Source organism: Phyllobates terribilis, unplaced genomic scaffold (genome assembly GCF_046119375.1).
Source record: "Phyllobates terribilis strain yellow unplaced genomic scaffold, ASM4611937v1 Scaffold_13__5_contigs__length_258822181, whole genome shotgun sequence".
NCBI lineage: Eukaryota > Metazoa > Chordata > Amphibia > Anura > Dendrobatidae > Phyllobates > Phyllobates terribilis.
Window position 1 is genome coordinate 110813699 of NW_027362773.1, and position 22282 is coordinate 110835980.

The following is a 22282-nucleotide window of genomic DNA, read 5'->3' on the forward strand; positions in this document are numbered from 1 at the left end:
TAGTTTCTACCTGCCCCTGTGGACAGGTGATCATTTGCTAACATGGTACAAACCATTTAAAGGAATTTTCCATCTTTATTTCAATGTGTAAAAATCAACAAAATCAGCTACCCCTCAACTTCCACAGCTGGATGGAAAACCCCTTAAAGGGAGTTCCCTTTCAGTAAATGAATGTCACCATCCTCTGGCTTTGATTGATGTGGTTGACGTGTCTTGCGTCATCCACATAGCTCAACGAAATCTTGCGCCTGCGCCGGAGCATCGCCAGCTCGTGCAGTCACACTTTTCTCTGCCCTAATGCAGGCAGAGCATAAATTATAACTGCGCATGCCCCCTCAGTAGGGCAGACCAAATTGCGCCTGTGCGAGCTGGCGATGCTCCAGAGCAAGAGCGAGATTTCGTTGTTCTGTGTAGATGACGCAGGACACATCATCCACGTCAATCAAAGCTGGAGGTCGGCGATGAGCAGCATAGAGTAGGGTCCGGACCGTCCGGATTTACATACAGTGCGGGAGTAAATTCAAAAGGTATTTTTGTGGGTGTACAGGGGGAGTCAGGAGATAATATACAAGTTTGTGGAATGGAGCACATGCAGATAAAGGTGGTGGTATTTGTTCAGCTACTGGTTACCGATGAGGTCACACCATGACAGCATGACACCATATCCAAGTTTTATCTGGCATGTAGACAACCAGCCGGAGGTTAAAATGTTTTAAAAAAAAGTTCTTCAAGAGTAGACATAGCGGCCATAATACAGACAAGATACAGTCAACGTACGTATTTAATGGATACCTGTAGTGAAAAAATCTGTAGCTTGGTTCTTGTTTAATTCACCTTAGAAGTTTTGGGTGCAATGGCCTCTTCGTGCATCGGGGCGGGACTGTGGGTAGAGTCTTCATCTCTGCAATTTGTATGAGCCTCCTTTTTTAAATTTGCGTTGGTGCCGCCCACGCACATTCATGTCCTGGCATTCTCCAGTAAAATGGTGCTGGTCGATCTGCGCATGCGTCGCCATTTTGCTGGAGACTGTAAGGTTAATCTGAGCATTTGCCATTTTGCTGGAGACCTCCGGAGGTTAATCTGATCATGTGACGCCTACAGCGCCATGGTGAACGTCGGAACGTGATTGTGCACAAGCGCTGCCCATGGTAAGGGCAACGCTAGTGAGAAATTTAAAAAAGGAGGCTCATACACATGCGGAGGGGTCACGGCAGAGCCGAAGAACCTACGCACAGACCCGCCCCGATGCACGGAGAGAATAGTGCACCAAAACTTATACAAGAACTAGGCTGCGGAATTTTCACTACAGGTATTCATTAAATCAGTATAACTGGGGCCATTATGGCCATACCTTTACTTTAACAGGTTAATCGTGATGACAGGTTCACTTTAACAGGCAACGCAATGAAATATAATTCCATTACTCGCTATACCCCCCTTCCCATCCAGCGCTTTTCAGCTAACCTTTGGCCTCAGCTGTTTTGCAAGTATGAACAACACAAGATTTAGAGCATGTGCAAGCTGTTTTTTTTATTTTTATTTTTTGGAGCAGAAACTCGCCAAATCCTTCTCAAAGCTCCTAAAACCCTAAAGTTTCCACTAAATTGCTGCTCCAAAAATACTGTGTGCACAATCCCTTAGACTGCGGACTTTAACTAAAAGGAAAGGAGAAAGAAAATGAATTTTTGATTAAATAAGGATTTTGTGTTACATGTACTTTTTTTTTTTTTAACTATTTTACTGCTAAGACCAGTAACCAACTGCAGCCTGTGGGTGCATCTCCATGACATCAACACTAAGGGAAGAGTCAGACGGCCGTATAAGTCAGATGAGGATCGCAACGCAATGCTTGGACTGGCCATGACAGCTTCATGTATTTCTATGCAGCTGTCACGCTCAGTTCCGGAGAGCTGACGGCCAGTCCGTGCATTGCGTAGCGAACCTCGTCCGAGTTATACGGGTGTCTGAAGACCAGCAGGTTCCACTGCAGCATAGTCTGATGGAGCGTCAGGGTGAAAAATAGTTATTTATTTTTTAAATACCATTTTATATTTCCAGTGTAAATTTTTTTTAAGATCTTGGCCAATCCCTTTAACAACCAGTGACAAGCAAACCAGCACTATAACTACACCATGATATGCCAAAGTATTACAATGTGGCTTATAGTTATACCCAAGAGGATAAAATATTAAAAAGGAGGTAAACATTCATGTTACCACTTAATAGGCTTCTTTTTATTTTAATTTTAAATAATTAAAAAAAAAAAAAGATGTGTCAGAAGTGGGATTTGAACCCACGCCTCCATTTGGAGACCAGAACACCCATGCACTGGGAAGATACTATCTTGAGTCTGGCGCCTTAGACCGCTCGGCCATCCTGACACCTGATCCTACAGGTGGAATCTTCTCCTTATGAGCAGTGTAATAGACGGTTGTTGGCTATAGAAAGATTTACAATTGTGGTTAAAGGGACTGAACCAGAAACAAAAGGAAGCCGGAATCTGACACCAATTGCGCAATTGCAGCCGTGTAGGTTTTACTCTGACACTATGCAGCATTTCAGAGAAAACATACTTTGAAAATCCGTCCAGGAGCAGAGTGTCTCTGCTGACTAGTCCAAGGCAGATCCCCGGTGGCTTGTCCACGCGAGTGACTGTTCTCACACATAGGACAAGAGCTGTGAATCATGGGGGACTGCTTGGATTAGTCATCACAGATGCATAATACCCCCCCCCCCGGCCGGATTTTCAAAGTAATTTTTCTTTAAAATGTCGCAACGCTTTGAGAGTACACTGCTGCAGCCAGTCTCTGAATTATGCGCTCGTGGATCGGGCAGCGTGAAACTCCCGTCATATTGCAACCAAAAACCATAGAATATTTTTTGGATCATTGCAGTTGTCCAATGAAAACAAGTTATCAGCTATCTACAGGAAAAGTGACACCTTATTGATCAGTGGGGGGTCCGATCGCTGGGATCCACAGAATGGGGCATCCAATCCAGTGCGCATGCTCCATCCATTCTTGAAGGGGCTACAAGAAAAAAAAAAAGCGTGACGCTCGGCAACCCCATAGGGAATGAATGGAGTGACGGCCGAGCATGCACATTCCAGAGCTCCATTCTAAGGCCACGTTCACACGTTCAGTATTTGGTCAGTATTTTACATCAGTATTTATAAGCCAAAACAAGGAGTGGAACAATCAGAGGAAAAGTATAATAGAAACACGTCACCACTTCTGTATTTATCACCCACTCCTGGATTTGACTTACAAATACTGATGTAAAATACTGACCAAATACTGAACGTTGCTTAATGGGGATAAAAGTGCCATGTTCTTTCAATGAATGATGCAGGTTCCCATTATTTTTAAGTATAAAGATCAGTGGTAACTTGTTATCACTGTACAACCCCCAGTAAGGAAACAAAATAAAAAAAAAGCCAAAGCAACCAATCATAAGTGAGAGAAAAAAAAAATCAAAGAATAAAATGTAAAAGAGGTCAAGTCATCCCTTTTCCAAAAATAAAACAGAACAATCATATCACTACATCTGTAAAAGTCCGATCTTTTAAAATATAAAGTAAAGAAAAAAAGTTTGGACTTGGAAAAAGGGGAAGAAACACATAAAAAGAAGAATCGACAGTGACGGAAGGGGTTAAAGGATCCACAGGACGCCATCGGAGGCCTTGTTGAGTCCAGCCCATGATGGGAGACTATGTAAGGCAGAAGGTCTTTAATGTTATGGCTGATCACTGTATAATATAATACACATTAGACACATAGAATTTTGTCAAATCAGGTTTAATTTATTTTTTCTTCTCGGAGTTAACCCATCATCTTTGATCACTGCTCCATTGATAGCGATTATTGGTGACGCTGTACTGCGCCTCGTGCTGCCTGGGATGCTGGATGGAGAAAGTGATCCTCTTGGTGGTGCCAGCGCCTCCAGACTGCACACTGCCCCCAGTCTATGCTGTGAATCTGCAGAGTATTGCTCCGTTCACGCTTTCACAGCACAGTCCTGCAGGATGTCGCCAGCTTTTCTCACAATTCATCCGCTGCACTGTTTTTCCCAGTAGGAGGCGTCTGCACAGCTCAGCTCCAGCATTTTCTTCTCTAGTTCCTCTTCATCGTTGCAAAATCTCTGCAGGACGGACAGTATCAGCCCGGAAGGACTGCTGTCATAGCGCAAAACTTCCACATCGTCCCCTGCGAGAAGAGGGGAAAAAAAACACGTTGTTAGTGAATCTACCACAACTTTATTACAGAGGCTGCTAACTTAACTTTTGACATTAAAAGGAAATGTGTCAGAAAATTACCTATTGTTTATTTTTTTTTTTTTTGTTGCATGTATTTTTTTTTATTGTTTTGACAATATTTTTTCATATCACAATCTTTTAAATTTTTTTAAAAAATTACAGTGTATATATATTATAGATTTTTTCTAAATAGAAAAAATAGATAATATACACCGTATTTTTTGGACTATAAGACGCACCGGACCATAAGACATACCTATGTTTTAGAGGAGGAAAATAGAAACAAAATTAAGCAAAAAATGTGGTCATGATGCCCTGTTAAGGGGGAGGGGGTCGACTGCTGACATTGTTATAGGGGTAATGTCTCCCAATTCTGTTAATATCCCCCATCCTGGTATATATGGCCCCCTCCTTCCTGTTATACTTGGCCCCCATCCCCATCCTGGTGTGCATGGCCCCCTCATCCTTCTTCCTGGTATGTAATGCACCCTTCATCCTGGTATGTATGGCCCCCTCATCCTTCTTCCTGGTATGTAATGCACCCTTCATCCTGGTATGTATGGCCCCCTTCATCCCTCTTCTTGGTATGTATGGCTCCCTTCATCCCTCTTCCTGGTCAATAAAAGTTTAAAAATTTATGAAAGATCTGACTTAAAAAGATCTGAAAACACTGAGGCAGCAAAGTTTGTGAAAACTAAAATTTGTGTCAATAGCAAAACTTTTGGCCACCACACATGTACATATCTTATCAAAACTAAACATAGCAAAAAGTTTCCCAATTCTAATAAACACCTAAGTTATAGAGTTGACAATAAGTAACTGCATATTTTCTTTTTTTTTGAGGGGACATTCGCTCCCAAAGATGATAAAAGTTCTGATACAAAAATGTGCCCAGATTTTCACTCATAGGCCATGTTCAGTATTTGGTCAGTATTTTACATCAGTATTTGTAAGCCAAAACCAGGAGTGGGTGATAAATACAGAAGTGGTGGACTTGTTTCTATTATACTTTTCCTCTTGATTGTTCCTCTCCTGGTTTTGGCTTACAAATACTGATGGAAAATACTGACCAAATACTGAACGTGGCCCTAAACAGGGTATGAGATACCCACATAAAGGTGAATGCAGACTTCTGACAGGTCAATGGACTTTGCTAAACTTAAATACATCGCTGTGCTCACCTGTAATCCGAGTGTTTATCTGTACAAACAATTTGCGCTCCTCCTTTCTCAGTATTACGACGTCACGTAGGGTGAGAAACTTGTGCTCCTCTTCTGTAACTTTAGAGTATCCATCATACATGTCCCGAGCCCGGTCTACATCTGCTGTAGATTTATAAACCTGAAAAATGGGGGGAAAAAAAGAACAGAAATAAGCAACCAAAAAATAAAGAAATAAAGAAGCAGTCACGTCATGAGTAGACAAGCATGGAGAAAAAGCGACCCAGATCCACTGCGACCCATTTAACTCTCAGGATACAGACCTGTAATTTCTTCAGGAATCGCTCGATGGCCGGTCGACCCACGCTCATAATCTTGCTCCTGTCTAGTGATACTTGTGCATCAGGACGGCCATCAACTCCAGTTTTCTGTGTGACGGTGACAAAGTTCTCCCCGGCTTCCAAGAGCACACGGAGGATGACAAAGCGAGCTTGCATATGAGCCTGTGGATGAGAACCAGCGATTCAATTAAAAAAATAAAATAGCGTTGTATCATGATGAAAGCAGGTGGACCACATAAGCCAAAGAGGTCTGTCAATCTCCGGTGGAATATGTCGTACGTCAGAACCGGGACGGTGTTGTACACAAAGCTTTTAAGGGTTTTTTCGATCTTTGGAGAACAATTTTTTTTTTCACTTAAGTGCATGTAATTGGGGCTAAATATAATTTTTTTTGCATTTAGGTTTCATTAAAAATTTGCACAGTTTGTCTTCTGTATCCTCCGTGTTGCACTGCCTATTGCTGCCTGCAAAATGAGTTAACTGAGAATCTGTCAGTCAGCCCACTATGATGGTCTGAGAGGGAGTTTTCTAACTTATCTGTCTTTTTCTAAGCGCCTCTCAGATTATTTATGATCATAGACCACGTCAAACTTAAACAGCAGAGAAACAAAGTCTGTAAAAGCCAAGTGGTGCAAAATTTCTTATATAACACAATTGTAAAAATGATTTATAGCCCTGAATACATGCATTTAAGTAATTAAGTAAAGGAGGACAACCCCTTTAAAACAGCCATAAAAGTCAAAACACACCTGTCTCCATTTTCCAGTCTCTGGTGTATAGTACTCCAGTCCCAATAATCCAGCCCGGACCATGTTCAGCCAGTTCACATACAAAACATCTTGTGCTTCCTGAGATTCGTGGCCAAAAATCCTGAAGTAAGAAGAAGTAATTTAAATATGATCAGATTAGGCAGATGTCGGACTGACAGCTTTTTACTTGCTGGGGTTCATTTTATCATGCACAAGTCCTAGTAGCATCATCAATAAAGGTCTAGGATGTCAAGATTTAATAGTTAACTACTTGTGGAGCACCCAAAGATGTTTACAAGGTCATGGCAGAGTTAGCAGCTACATAGAGATCGTGCAGCTGCAGGAGCCGGGGTCGGCCGGACTCCACACAGGAGAAGTCAGAGATGGTCTGCCTTTCTGATCTCTGTATATACAGAGCTGAACAACCCAGCAATTATGTTATCACTGGGAGGGAGCAGGAGCTACACCCAGATCACCTCTGTAGGCAGGAGGCTGAATTTCCCCTGTAACTTGAGCTAATATGTCAGCTGTAGTTAAAAGAGAAATCAGCAAAAATTAAAAAATGTTGAAATGTCCCTCATAAGTTCTTTAAAGAGCCTGAGGAGGGGCACAATATGGAAAGAAAGGGAAAGGAAAGTAAAGCAAAGCGAAAACGAAAGGGAAAGGAAAGCGAAAATGAAAGGGAAAGCATTGCAAAAGGGAAAGGAAAGCAAAGCAAAAGGGAAAGGAAAGAAAAAGGGAAGCTAAGCGAAAGGGAAAGGAAAGCAAAGCAAAAGGGAAAGGAAAGCAAAAGGGAAGCTAAGCGAAAGGGAAAGGAAAGCAAAGCAAAAGGGAAAGGAAAGCAAAGGGGAAGCTAAGCGAAAGGGAAAGGAAAGCAAAGCAAAAGGGAAAGGAAAGCAAAAGGGAAGCTAAGGGAAAGGAAAGCAAAGCAAAAGGTAAAAGGAAAGCAAAAGGGAAGCTAAGCGAAAGGGAAAGGAAAGCAAAGCAAAAGGGAAAGGAAAGCAAAAGGGAAGCTAAGCAAAAGGGAAAGGAAAGCAAAAGGGAAGCTAAGCGAAAGGGAAAGGAAAGCAAAGCAAAAGGGAAAGGAAAGCAAAAGGGAAGCTAAGCGAAAGGGAAAGGAAAGCAAAGCAAAAGGGAAAGGAAAGCAAAAGGGAAGCTAAGCAAAAGGGAAAGGAAAGCAAAAGGGAAGCTAAGCGAAAGGGAAAGGAAAGCAAAGCAAAAGGGAAAGGAAAGCAAAAGGGAAAGGAAAGCAAAGCAAAAGGGAAAGGAAAGCAAAAGGGAAAGGAAAGCAAAGCAAAAGGGAAAGGAAAGCAAAAGGGAAGCTAAGCGAAAGGGAAAGGAAAGCAAAAGGTAAAGGAAAGCAAAAGGGAAGCAAAGTGAAAGGGAAAACAAAAGCAAAGGGAAAAGAAAACAAAGCAAAGCGAAAAGGAAAAGGAAAGCGAAAAGGAAAAGCAAAACAAAGCGTAAAGGAAAAGAAAAGCAAATCGAATCGAAAAGGAAAAGGAGAGCAAAGCGAAAGGGAAGCAAAGCGAAAAGGGAAAGGAAAGCAAAGGAAAAGGGAAAGGAAAGCAATGAGAAAGGGAAAGGAAAGACAAAGGGAAAGGAAAGACAAAGGAAAAGGAAAGACAAAGGGAAAGGAAAGACAAAGGGAAAGGAAAGACAAAGGGAAAGGAAAAAGAAACATGCAAAGACAAAGGGGAAGGAAAGAAAAAGAGAAAGGGAAAGAATAGCGAAAATGAAAGGGAAAGCATTGCAAAAGCAAAAGGGAAGCAAAGTGAAAGGGAAAATAAAAGCAAAGGGAAATGAAAACAAATCAAATCGAAAAGGAAAAGAAAAACAAAACGTAAAGGAAAAGAAAAGCGAAAAGGGAAAGGAAAGCAAAGCAAAAAGGAAAGCAAACCCGAAAAGGAAAAGAAAAGCAAAGCAAAAGGGAAAAAAAAGCAAATCGAAAAGGAAAAGGAGAGCATAGCGAAAGGGTAGCAAAGCGAAAAGGGAAAGGAAAGCAAAGCGAACAGGGAAAGGAAAGCAAAGCAAAAGGGAAAGGAAAGCAATGAGAAAGGGAAAGGAAAGACAAAGGGAAAGGAAAAAGAAAGAGATGCAAAGACAAAGGGGAAGGAAAGAAAAAGAGAAAGGGAAAGAATAGCAGTGAAAGGGAAGCAAAGTGAAAAGTAAAGAAAAAGAATGAAAGGTAACAAAAAAGTAAATATTTTAAAGTCACAGCCAGTCTGAATCAGTTTCTAGCCCCTTCCTTTTGAAGTTGGGGGAGGGATACAAATCCACACTTGTCTGATATCACAACATTTAGAATGGCAGGATGATGCTTCTTACCGTAACACCTCCTCACTGACGCATAGATAGAGCCCTACGCACTCCGCTCTGCACTCCTCGTAGGAAGAGGCGATGGTAGAGAATTTACTGTCCCAAGTTTCACCAGGTTTATACCAACTTCTCACCTGACAGTAAGAATACACACTAAGTGAATTTGTGAGCACAAGTACAACAAATACAAAAACTATAGGTCGTCCCTGATAACCACTGAAAACCATTAGACCGCCGTATACATGAGCTTAAGGTCAGCTGGATCTGCAGATTTCAGGGGCTGGGTTCACACTTGTGCTGGAGGCTCCATTGCAACTTTCTTCATTTTTCACCAAATGGGTAAGTGGTTATACTATTTTTTCAGTGAAAGCGGCGGACACTCTAAAGTAACCAAATGGACCCCTTTACAATTATAGTATGTCTGTCTGGCATTGTTTCTGCCCATGATGTAATGGACCCTTTCCTTTAAAAAGTTATGTTATTCTGTTTCTAGAATGGAACAGAAAAACTGAACTTTGTCACTTACTTGCTCCCCAGTCTCCGGGTTGATAATATTCTCTTTGTCAAAATTGAATGTTCCTTTCTCATCCTGGAAAACATGAAGAAGGACCCGAGCAGTAATAACAATTAACAGGTTGCTCATATGTTGTAACTGGACAGCATTGCACATATGAGAAACTATAGGTTACCTGGACAAAAAGCTTTCCACTGCCATGTCCTAATAACTCGTGTAGGCCGACCTGAACTTCAAAAGATGGGCCGCGACACTTTATGAAGACGTCCTAAAGGATAGGAACAGCTGCTATAATGGTCATGTTCATGGGTGCACAAAGACGTCGTATAATGCACAAATTCATTTTAGACTTTAGTGCATTCATTTTTTTTAATTATAATATTTCTGTTAAAAAAAAAAGACAAAACTATTCCAGTAGTTATTCCTTTATTGACCTTGGAAGAAAAAAAAATACATTTGGTATCAGAGCACACAGGCCGCTTCATCAAGCAAGTTACCAAATGAATGACCAAGAGAAGAGCGAAACGTGTATCCACTAAGATACGGGAAATCGATCATTAAGAAAAATCAAAGTGTCACAGCTCAGGTTCTTGATACAGATGGAAAGTAGCAGGCGTCAGAGATCTGGAGTCAAGTGTCATAAATCCAAGTAAAAACAAAAAGGGTTACGTTCCATCTCCTTATATAAAATTCCAATGTTTTATTTAGACAATTATCAAAAAATTCCACAGGAATCAAAGGCAAAAAATCAACAAAGAGGAGAGAAAAGCAACGCGTTTCGGTCGCAGACTGCAATCGTAATCAGTTGTGATTATCATCGAAACGCGTCGCTTTTCTCTCCTCTTTGTTGATTTTTTTGCCTTTGAGAGCTGTGGAATTTTATTATAATTGTCAAAATAAAAAATTGCCATTTTACCTAAGGCGCTGAAACTAAACCCTTGACTTGTTATGTCTGATCAGGACGCAGATCCGTGCACCTGGACTGTATCGGAATTCAATGGTGAGCTGGCTGTTTCACTACCTTGTTTTCATAGATCCAAGTGTTCAGACCCTATAGGAGGCATTAGTAGTCATCCAAACCCACCCATTTCAGTGGGACCACCTTATGAGTATGGGGGCCTCCTGACTCTGATGATATTGGGGGAGGCGGTGTGAGGCAGCTGCTTACTCTCCTCTCTCCATACAGAATACAAGTGTTTGATAACTATATGACATATATGGCTACCCTTAGGTTAGGTGCTTCTGTTAAAGGGATTTTCCCAAAATCACAATTTATCCACGGGATATCGAGTTATTCGCTGAGGGTCTGGCCTTTGAGACCCCATTTGATCCAGAAAATGGGGGTTCTAGAACCTGAAGCTAAGCTACAGAGCTCGCTCTTGAACAAACCAGAGGAACTCACGCTTGCCCTCCAATCCATTCATTGTCTATGGGACTGCTGGAAATTAGGGAACGATGCACTGGGCTTTCTCTAGCAGACTCACAGACAATGAATGGAGCGGAGGTCGAGCTTTGCGCCCCTCTTTGAAGAGGAGGCTCCAGAGTCCCATTCTTTGTTTTCCAGAGTCCTCTTCTTGGGATCGCTGGGGGTCCCATCCGTTCATACTCCCAGCATAGATAAAAGACAGCTTGCCATTTTCAGAAAAGCCCTTTTAATGACTAAAGGCCTTCTTAACAGCAATTCACATGACTCCATATTCCCAGGCTTGCTAAGGAGTTGGACACCGACTTAAAGTAGTTCCCTCTAATAAGTGGTACTAGAGAGATAGATTTTTTTTCCGCCATGGATTATAACCAGTAGGACGTCATGCACAACTAATCTCTTTAAAGCAGATATGTCATCAGACTACATACAATTATTAAATATTTTTTAGACCTGAAGTACCTGGTGTACTTACTTACAAAATCCACGTTAGAATGGCTCTATAATCCAAATATTTAATATGACCATTTTAGGAGGCCATTTTAACACTTGGCAGGGAAACTTTCAGAGGATTGCACAACCGATCTTACATGGATTTTTAATGCTCTAATATGTGTTTGATAATAAATGCAGCTTATCTTGTGAAATTTGGGAACAGATCTGCTATAATGAGAGCCTGTTCCCTTCCTCATCTTCCTGTGGTCTTAAAATTACCTTTACCAGCCCATGTACAACATCTTGGTGGAATAACATCTTGTTCTCTCCTCTTAGTCATTTACTTGTTACCTTGCCGGACACTGGGGCCTCTGTTCTCGGAAAGCTAGTAAAGCCGTAAAACACGTCAGGACAAGGATGCGAGTGTGAATGTACACGGACAATATACGGAATACATGACCAGTGCTTACACGGCATCGGCACATTCTGCGGCACTTCTCAGGTGTCATCAGTCCTGGTATACGGTATATACTGTACCTTGTCTTCTTCAGATAAGAAGGTCAGCTTATCGCGCTCCGTTGCATAACCGACCGATAAAACATTCCCCAATGAGACATTCTTAAATCCAACGCTCTGTCTGATGTCATCATCTGCGGAAAGACAGACGTAGAGAGCATTTTATATCACCTAGAATTAAAGGCCAAAGTAAGATTAACCCTATTATATCACTGGTGTATTTTTTCCAAAACTAAGCCTGTGATAAATAAGCAGATCGGTCCATTCCTCCACTGAAGCCAGATACAGCGGGAAAAAGAAGTATTGAACACGTCACCAATTTTCTCCGGTATTGCCGGTGAGCACAAGTATGCAATTTGCAGATTTTCACTCACATTCCGACTACACGTGCGCATCCTCTCTAAGTACACTTATGTTGGGAGAGAGAGGATGAGCACGTCTAGTCAGCATGTGGCCGAAGTCTAGTCAGCAAGTGGCCGATGACTAGACAGCAAGTGGCCGACGACTAGACAGCACGTGGCCGACGACTAGTCAGCACGTGGCCGACGACTAGTCAGCACGTGGCCGACGACTAGACAGCACGTGGCCGACGACTAGACAGCACGTGGCCGACGACTAGACAGCACGTGGCCGACGACTAGACAGCACGTGGCCGACGACTAGACAGCACGTGGTCGACGACTAGACAGCACGTGGTCGACGACTAGACAGCACGTGGCCGACGACTAGACAGCACGTGGCCGACGACTAGACAGCACGTGGCCGAAGACTAGCCAGCATGTAAGCAACGACTAGCCAGCATGTGGCCGACGACTAGCCAGCATGTGGCCGACGACTAGCCAGCATGTGGCCGACGACTAGCCAGCATGTGGCCGACGACTAGCCAGCATGTGGCCGACGACTAGCCAGCATGTGGCCGACGACTAGTCAGCATGTGGCCGACGTCTAGTCAGCATGTGGCCGACGTCTAGTCAGCATGTGGCCGCAAGTATGCTTCTGCACACAGGGCAGGACAGGGCTGCGCCATAACGGTTCAACACCTGGCTGCTATCATTCTCAGGTCTTATAATCCTATGATAATAAACAACTATGCATCATCAGCATTTAGTTCCAAAACAGGATTGCGGATAGATTCACATGACTGTACTTTACAGACTATGTCATTGACATAAATCTGGTCTTGTGACGTAAACCAACAGCCTCAGAGATATATGTGAGGGTGGCAGTCACGATCAGGAGACCTGCAATGAAACATGAAATAGAGCCAGAACGTGTCTTATTCAGCAGGTACCAAAAACCCCAAAATCGCATACTAATAGGCAAGTAAACCTGCATAACCTTACAGTTTGGGATGTTGATGCCAGCAGGAATGCCACTGCCACTAAAAGCTACTACGTCCAATGAGGTGAAGTCCGGCCGGAGGAAAGTGTCCTTCTCATACGTAGACGGCCATGGAAGCGATGCAACGAGCCGTTCTGCTGCAGCGACTAGCTGAGCAAAGCGAGCACTCACTAGCTTGTTAACCACCGCCACGAAGCCTGAATAACACAAAGAAGAGCTTGTTACAACAGAATAAAGAAAAATTGTCGCATAGTATAAAGTTTCAACAAACCATGAAAACCATTATTCTCATCTGCCCTCCTTATAATACAAAGCCACGTTATTCCTGGCCACGGTCCAGGCCACTGGCACAGATGGCGATGCTCACCCATCATTACAGGCGCCAAAGACTGTGCATGGAGCAGGAGAGCGCATGCAATTGTAATGGCCCCTATACTGGTGCGTTATTACCTATCCACTAGACAGATGATAACTTGTTTAAACCTGAATATTCCTTTAAAAGTGAAAACAAAATTATATACCTTCCTAAAAAGTGTATCAGTTTTATAATTCTCTGCATCTCACCTTCAAATTCTCCTCGGGAACCAAATGGGTCTCTGTAACTTTCAATGAATCCAATGTAGCTGTAATGAAAAGGTTGACTGTCAAAATATGTGCTCCCCATATATTCTTCCCCTCCCCACCTCCCTCATCTTTTCCGACCTCTCAACTATTGGTCCTTTGTCCTGCACCCAGTATTTGGAGCCCTCTTTATGAGCTTGGATGGACCCTTCGTGGAAGCTGCGCCCATACTCCTCCAGCATTTTCCTTTGGTTTTCATTGGAAGCGTAGACCTATAAAAATGGAGGAAAATAACAAGTATGCTCACAAAGGTGGTTTATAACAGAAGCCGTGACCAGTGTGGTGGAGACCACCAGAGGTGCAGCAGCGCTTGTGTGGGGAACGATTCGGTGGTAATTTTCATTTGTTTTTTTCAAAAAACATCCCTTTAAAAGGATTTTCTGGTGAAAACAAGTTACCACCTATACACAGGATAGGTGATAATTTATTTATTGGTGGGGGTCAGACCTTTGGGACTTGTACCGATCAGGAGAATTTTATCCCCTTTAGAATGGAGCAGCAGTGCACATGCATGATCGCCACTGCATGCATTATCCATGGGGCCCTCCGCGCGTCCCCCATGGGGCCCTCCGCGTGTCCCCCATGGGGCACTCCGCGCGTCTCCCCATGGGGCACTCCGCGCGTCCCCCCATGGGGCACTCCAAGCATTCCCCATGGGGCACTCCAAGCATTCCCCATGGGGCACTCCACGCATTCCCCATGGGGCACTCCACGCATTCCCCATGGGGCACTCCGGTGCAGATACCCCCTTTAACTCTTAATTATCCACAAAACCCAACGTTCAAAAAAATACATATTATATATTTTCCTTTATGTGCAAGCTATTAGGACAGTACATAGACCTTGGTAACCGAAACAACGTTCAATAGAGAAGGACCTACCTTGGCTTTTTCCAGGTTTTCCCTCACCCTGAGAAGTAAAGGAGAGTAATCCCCCCTTGTGACTCGGATCTCGTGACCTTCAAACTCAAATTGTCCCAAGAGCTTTGAAAAGTCAGACAATACATCCTCGGATCCTACGGAGATGAAAGGAAGGCCTATAGATAAGGGCAATGTCAGGTGTGAACATCACTCTCCTATTGACCAACCCTATTAGTTGCTCACCTTCTTTGCTGACTGATGCCAGACGAACTTCATACTTGGTTCTGCCACCATCGTCCAGAGTTTTAAATAGTCGTGTGTTGTAGGCACTAAGGCTCTACGGGAAAAGAAAACCAGTATGTAATCCTAGAAGGATACGAGTGAGCAGAACAACTTGATGCATTTACCTTTGAGTCGAGGAACTTCTGAATCAGTTCGGCATCTTCCAATGTGCAATTTGCAGAAAAATAAGTGCTAATCCCCTATGAGAAAACAAAAGTATAAAAGGATCATATAAATAGTGATGTTTTAGTAAAGAAGTGCCACCAATCAGAAACTATAGAGTATTTTCAGATTTATAATCCAAAAGAGTGCACTTATAGGGGACATCAAATGTGAAGTCCCCGACATCCCCTAGAAACCGTAGGATTTTCATCTACACCATCTAGTGCTGACAATGTGGATTGCAATATGACTGCAGCAGCGTATTCAGGTTGATCTACAGTATAGAAGTGGTAGCCGGCCATAATGGACCCTAAAAGTGCCCAAAAAAATCACATCACATCAAGCCAGAGCTGGGAACACTTTCCACCTCTTCCTTAGACTGACCGCTCAGTGTATAGTAGGACTCTAGCAGAGTCATTTAAGGGGCTGTCTGACCCTAGGCTACAAGTCTGCAGTCACTCTATTTGACTGCAAACTTAGGAATCCTTACATCACCTGTGCCGGGAGCGTGACCAAAGTATGCAATTTGCATACCTGCGGTCATGTGCCGACTAGACATGCGCAGGCTCGCTCAATGCAAGGGTACTGAGCAAGGCCAGACAGTCTAGTCGAAAAGTGTCCGGAAATATGCAAATTGCATACTTGCAGTCACTGCTCCCAGCACCGGAGAATTCTCACAGCTCACAGTGCGCGCGATGTCAGAATTCCCAGGTCTGCAGTCACATAAAGTGACTACAGACTTGTAGCCTAAGGCTGAACAACCCCTTTAACCTATAAATTTGCCAAGTTCTGGGATACACACACACGCAAGAGTAACTTTAAAGTGAGTCTGTTAGCACAGAATGACTGTTCAAACCAAGCTCAGGCTCTCTATGCACCCTTGGAGTGGCCAAGCATTAAAGTACACCTTCTTGATTTCTCTCTATCTCCACCCTCCCTTTTTGATTGACAGCTCCAGCTTTATAGATCCAGAGGGTGCACAGAGTGCTTGTGCTTGGTTTGAACAGTCATTCTGTGCTGACAGACTAAATGTAATAAGTAGGCAAAGTTTTGTTACAACTCTGTTGCGCTGTTCCTAAATTGGAAACGTTACCATTATTCATGTTTTAGGTCTGGCTACTTACATGGTCCCCTAGACCCAGCTGTCTCTCCTGCGGCTCCAGTGAGTACATGCCGCCTTCCACCATCTTCCACAGCGCTTCCATTCCTTCTGGATCTTTAGTGAAGGCCTCGCTTGCGCGCAGCAGCTTCTCCAGCTTCTCCTGCACAGAGGACAGTCAGCAATGACACCATCTACAGAGAAACTTTCTCTTCACCATTGGAAAGCACTTACCTTAGGAACAGTAGGAACAAACTTTGTATCCCCAAAAGATTTGTAGTTTCCCATATTGGCAAAAAATCCGGCAGTGTAAACTAGGAGGGCCTGCAGGAATAAGAGGGGAGATACAGGACAGGATGACCATGAGTCCTTACCAGCACAGCACCGCAGACCGCACAGCTCAAGTCACTACAGGCCATGGTATTATAATGAGTATAGTCCATTATAAAATAGTAGAAATACATTGTTTGTACTGAATGGAGAGACGGCACAATATAATATATTCTATCATGAGACTCCGACAATTATTTGCTCAGGTTCTGCAAACATGAATGATCAATTCCCAGTTATTAAGAACCAGCAAAAGAAAGGAATGGAAGGATTGTCTACAACTCCAATTTCTGTCACTGTCTCTTCTCTTGGATATAGGAGTATTTAACTTTTTTACTCTGCGCCTCACACCTAACAGGCAGGTAGTTTCCACCTACCTGCTTGCCTGTTGTGCCCGACACCGATCTCTGTCGAATCAGAGTGGTCACAGACCCCTCCTGCTGGTGATTCAGCGGCTTCTCTTCCACTCTGCTCTAATGACGGGACATGACTGCCAATGTCACGCTGATTAACAGCTGGCTCCCCGCTAACTACCTGAGGGGAGCCAGCAGTCAATCGGCAGGACGTCGTCAGTAACGTCCCATCGACAGAACAGCCCAGAAGAAGAATAGCTGCTCTGTTGACGTGGAGCAGCTGAATCCACCGGGGACCTCTCTGTCCCGCCCTGGATAGAAAAGGCTGGTAGCTGCCTCTTTTAGCAACTACCTCCCTGTTAGTTTTTAGGCCCATAGTAAAAGAAAATTAAAATAGTCCTGGACAACCCCTTTAAGAGGAGCTGTCCCATTAACATAATGTAGACCCCTGAACCACAGGTTAGGTATAAAATATACGATGGGTGTGGGTTCCACTGCTGTAACAAGAATGGTGGCCCCATGACCACGTGTGGAGAAGTGGTACGCACATTCACAATCTATTCACAGTCTACTCTGTCGACGGGGCGTGACTGTTGATCTCATGCTGATTGACAGCTGGCTCCCCACAGTTAGGCAATGGGGAGCCGGCTGTCAACCAGCAATACACTGGCAGCCATCTCCCGTCAACAGAGTAGAGCAGAAGAAGCTGCTGAATTGCCGGCAGGCGTCGTCTGTGACCGCTCTGAGTCGGCAGAGATCGGTGCGGGGCACACACATGTACATTGCCACTGAATTCACACGGATACCAGTAGTCAGACCCTCACAATAGAAGCTCGTGACCCGTTAGATATCTGTAGAAGTCACAATACCTGCCCCACTACCCTCCTGATACAGAAGGGAGTGTAGCTGGAATACCCCTTTAATAAATTTACATACACCTACCTGGTAGTCCTCATCAGTCATCCCCTGGGCCTGGGCCACTTCATGAAGCACAGAGGGCTCCTGCGCCCGGAAGAGCCTGTTAAGCAGAACGTATATGGCTGGAGATTCAGGCGAGGTCTGGAACAGAACAATCAGTCCTCCGTAAAATGACGCTCGAGACAAAAAATGGGTGTAAAGCTTCTCCTCCGTTGATAGAAGTGAAAAGGCCTCTTCACAATCAAGTAAAGCAACGGGAAGGTCATTGGGGAGGACGTACTGAGACGGGGCGGCCATGATTCCAATAACGGTGTCCCTGAAAGATACAAAGAGGACATTTTTCTTATTCCTCATTCATCATGTTGGATCCTACAGTCATAAAGGCTCGTACGAGAAGACAGCGGAGTGATGACCAGTAGCCATTGTCCTTTAGGCCATTTAGAGAGACTGAAGAAAGAGTATAATGTCCCCATCCTGGGCTGCTTCCTGGTATAATGTCCCCTATCCTGGGCTGCATTCCTGGTATAATGTCCCCCATCCTGGGCTTCTTCTTGGTATAATGTCCCCCATCCTGTGCCGCTTCCTGGTATAATGTCCCCCATCCTGTGCCGCTTCCTGGTATAAAGTCCCTCATCCTGGGCCGCTTCCTGGTATAATGTCCCCCATCCTGGTATAATGTCCCCCATCCTGGGCCGCTTCCTGGTATAATGTCCCCCATCCTGGGCCGCTTCCTGATATAATGTCCCCCATCCTGGGCCGCTTCCTGATATAATGTCCCCCATCCTGGGCCGCTTCCTGATATAATGTCCCCCATCCTGGGCCGCTTCCTGATATAATGTCCCCCATCCTGGGTCTATGTGCTGCAATACATTTCAGCTGAATGAGCATCCTGGGACACACATCTAGCTGAAAGAGTCGCTGGCGTCGGCGTGTCCCGCTCCCACACGGGCCTGATGCCTCTCCAGAACGAGCCTGATCGCACCCTCTGCGATCGCTACGTCCATGCCAAGAGGTAGATCCTTGACGGCTTCTCCCGGCCCCGATCCCCTAGACTAACAAGTCTCTCCCTGTGTGTTATGGGGTCTCTGATTCATGCTGCTTGAGGTTCAGGTTCCCTTTGGTTTTCCAGTTTTAGGCTATATGCCCACGATCAGGAGCTGCTGCGGGTTTGACGCTGTGTTTTATGCAGCGTCAAACCCGCAGCATCCAGATGTTACAGCATAGTGGATGGGATTTGGAGAAATCCCATGTCCACTATGCGTCTTCGTGCACCTGCGGAAACTGACATGCGGAGCGTCTTTTAAGACCGCAGCATATCAATTTCTATTGAGGAGTCACTAGTCTCCACAAGGGAAATTAGATCAATGCAATGTATTGGATGCGGTGAATCCGCATGGTTCAATGAACCCATGCGGATTCACCTGCGTTCATATAATGCAGCATAAAGTATGCTGCGTCCAAAATGCTGCCTGTCCAGATGGTGTGCACACGCCCTTAGAAAACTCCTGCTCCCTGGCTGCAGTTTGTTTAAAAAATACTCTACTCACCCTCTCCAGGTCCAGTGCAGAATGCTGCTCCCAGCATCTGATATTATCTGCAATGAGGACGTCACGTTGACTGCGCTACAGCCAATCACTAAGCTCAGCGGCTCTACCCGACTTGACGGCATGTGCTCTTTGATTGGCTGCAGCGCGGTTGGCGTGACGTCTATACTACAGACAATAACTGACACCGGAAACAGCAATGGAGACTCAGCAATGGACCAGGGGAGGGTGAGTATTTTTTAAAAACAAACTACAGCCTGGAACAGGGCTTTTCCAAAACTGGAAAATCCCTTTAAATCAGGAGTCTTATCTATTTGGCTGCTTGCTTGTTGTCTGGGACCCCTGCATCTTGTAGAACCATTAATTATTTACTTATACAGATGGGTGCTTAAGTTTTTGGAACAAGTGTCCATTAAAGAAGTTGTTGGCGTATAGCGCATGTCAATGCCAGACTGGGGGGGGGTGACACCAATGTGTACACAATAGAAGACCTTTGAGCACCATAGACTCCATCCAGCTCAGCCCCATCCACACATTACGTCATTCTCATTCATACACTCCGCTCCCTTATGGCTCAGCTCATGATGACGTCACGTAACGGACACACGTTCATCTGTAGTCACACGTTCACACAGCTCCGCTCACCTGCTGCGGCTCCGAAGAAAAGAAGCACAAGAAAAGCCACTTCCGGGTTACAGCACTAGTTAATCAATAACCCCGCCCACAAAGTGCTCGAACCAATCAACAGTGCCCTATAATATGCATATACAGTAGCAGGGAGGGGGCGTGACTTAACGGTATAAAGCGTTCTGAGCGCAACCAATGAGCGCTACACTTGTAATAGATTGACAGCTACTTCGACCTATGAGGGATAAGAAAAGATTGATTAACCAATCACAGCTCTTTTCGTCCAAAATGGGTTTGTGCAGGATGCTATTTACTGGCCATAAGTATAATAATGGCTGCCTCCATTGTTTACTATAAACAGGTCCAGGACGCTATTAAAAACTACGAGACTCATAGAAATCAGCATGTTCTGCTTGTTTTTTCCTTTCCTGCTGCTCTTATAGGCTATTACCAACTATGAAAAACTTTTGCTTCCTAAAACTGATTTTAAAGGGGTATTCCCATCTCGAGAACGGGACCCTGTCTCGTGCTTGTACCTGCTCCATTCACTTCTATGGGAGCCAAGTAAAAACATGCCCCATTGTCAAAATGACGAGTTCGAGAGGAGAGAGCTTTATATATCAGCCATTTATGGCTTATTTTTTGGAAACGGGAAGATCCCTTTCAATTTAAAACATGTAGGCAATGGCATATGATGGTGCCTAGTCCGGAGCATTTTCCATCAGCAGCTGCTTCATAGAAGTGACATGCACGCTCTTTTCTCCTACCGGAAATGTTCAAACCTCAATGACTGAACATATGAACAGTAGAAATTAATAGGAAGAGTGTTTAAAGCATTTTATATGCCATTTCAGACTAAGTCGTAGGCTGGACCACTTGTAGGTTTAAGTTCTTTGAATGGTTAAGACTTACACACTTGACGCCGGTCCTAGTAAAAAGCGTGCTGGAGAAATACTCTCCTTAATTAAGAGATGTCTCTTAATAAATAAGGCACATCGCTTGGCGTAACCTATATTACATTTGCCAGGCCACACGTGGTCCCACACCCTTCCACTAAGCTTAACTTCGACTTATATAGTACACACATAATGATCTCAGGAAAGGTGCTGGGCGAATACAAGTAATGCAAAACCATCGCACAAAATAGCTGTCACTGTTTGGACACGTCAAGCTGAGCACCACCGCTTTTTACTAACTGGGGTTGTCAAGTAAAAACAAGTTATAATCAATCCACAGGATAGGTAATAACTGACTGATCGGTGACGGTCCAACCGCTGGGACCTGCACCAATCGGCCCTTTTGTCATGGTTATCCTCAGGGGCGGACATATCATTGATGCAACTTGGGGCCCAAGAGGTAAGGGGGCCACTACCACCTCCAAAGCAGGTGAAATTTTGCATTTTTAGGAGCTCTTGGACTGCAAAGAGCCCATATATTATTGCTCTTGCACAGGGGTCCTTTGCTGTCTGTCTCCGCCAGTGGTTAGCACGGAGCAGCAGTGCACATGCCCGACCTCCACTCCATTCATTCCCTATGGGGCTGCTGAGCGCAGTGCTCTGCTTTTTCCAACAACTCCATAAGAGAATGAAGGGAGCAGCGGTGGAGCATACGCACTGCCGTGCCATTCCAAAAAGGATAAAAGTGCCCCGTTCTGCAGCTCACAGCAGTTGGGCCCCCAGTAACATCACTTTTCCTGCTAATAGGCAATAATTTGTTTTCATTGGACAAACCCCTTTAAATACCATACAAGTGTTTGGGAGATATGGAAACAGCATAGGAACGTGAACAAGCTGAGCTTTTATTAATCCATTTTTTTTTTCAGTGCGGGTCCATACAATTCCTATGTTTCTATATGTATATAGATTTGTCTCCTTTTGCCCTATATAACTATTTCCTCATTAACCCCTTCCCATCTGAACTAGTTTGACTTTTTGCACCTTTGTGGGGGTTTTTCTCTTTCTTTTTATATACTTTTCTCCTTACGAGACGAGTTGCAGTTTTGAATGACACCATTCAATTTCCTAAAAAAAATGTAAAAAAATGTTCTAAGTGAGGTGAAAATGTGATCATCCCCCTCCACAATTTCACTATTGTTTTTCTTGGCTTTCGTTTTTACGATATTCAATATGTCATATAAATTATTTATATATATATATATATATATAAATTTGGTATCGTACTGACCTAAAGATTCACATTACTGGGTCATTTCTACTACAAGATAAACTCTGCAAAAATTGAACCCACCCCCCACAAAAAAAAAAATTGCGGAATTGCATTTTTATTTTTAACCATTTTACCTCACTTGGAATTTTTTTTAGGAAACTTTTCAATAGTGTCATTCAAAACTACAAATTGTCCTGCAAACAACAAGCCCTCCTACAGCTACGTCGTTAGAAAGATTAGAAGAATGGAAAAAAACTATGGCCCTTA

At 43.9% G+C, this 22282-nt stretch overlaps 1 protein-coding gene and 1 non-coding gene across 2 annotated transcripts; both read right to left on the reverse strand.

Annotated features, from left to right (window-relative positions):
• Nucleotides 1-2272: 2272 nt before the first annotated feature.
• On the reverse strand, nt 2273-2381 carry TRNAL-CAA (transfer RNA leucine (anticodon CAA)). Its single transcript has 2 exons — nt 2344-2381; nt 2273-2318 (listed from the first exon to the last, which is right to left on the reverse strand). It is a non-coding gene; the product is annotated as a tRNA-Leu (tRNA).
• Nucleotides 2382-3781: 1400 nt separating this feature from the next.
• Nucleotides 3782-19985, reverse strand: DPP3 (dipeptidyl peptidase 3). Its single transcript, XM_073658414.1, has 18 exons — nt 19868-19985; nt 17703-17994; nt 16312-16401; nt 16103-16240; nt 14942-15016; nt 14778-14871; nt 14556-14689; nt 13756-13886; nt 13618-13676; nt 13056-13250; nt 11734-11846; nt 9514-9606; nt 9351-9413; nt 8834-8958; nt 6506-6626; nt 5739-5918; nt 5437-5596; nt 3782-4205 (listed from the first exon to the last, which is right to left on the reverse strand). The coding sequence occupies exons 2-18, from the start codon at nt 17973-17975 to the stop codon at nt 4048-4050; spliced, it is 2202 nt and encodes a 733-aa protein (XP_073514515.1). The 5' UTR covers nt 17976-17994; nt 19868-19985; the 3' UTR covers nt 3782-4047.
• Nucleotides 19986-22282: the final 2297 nt, after the last annotated feature.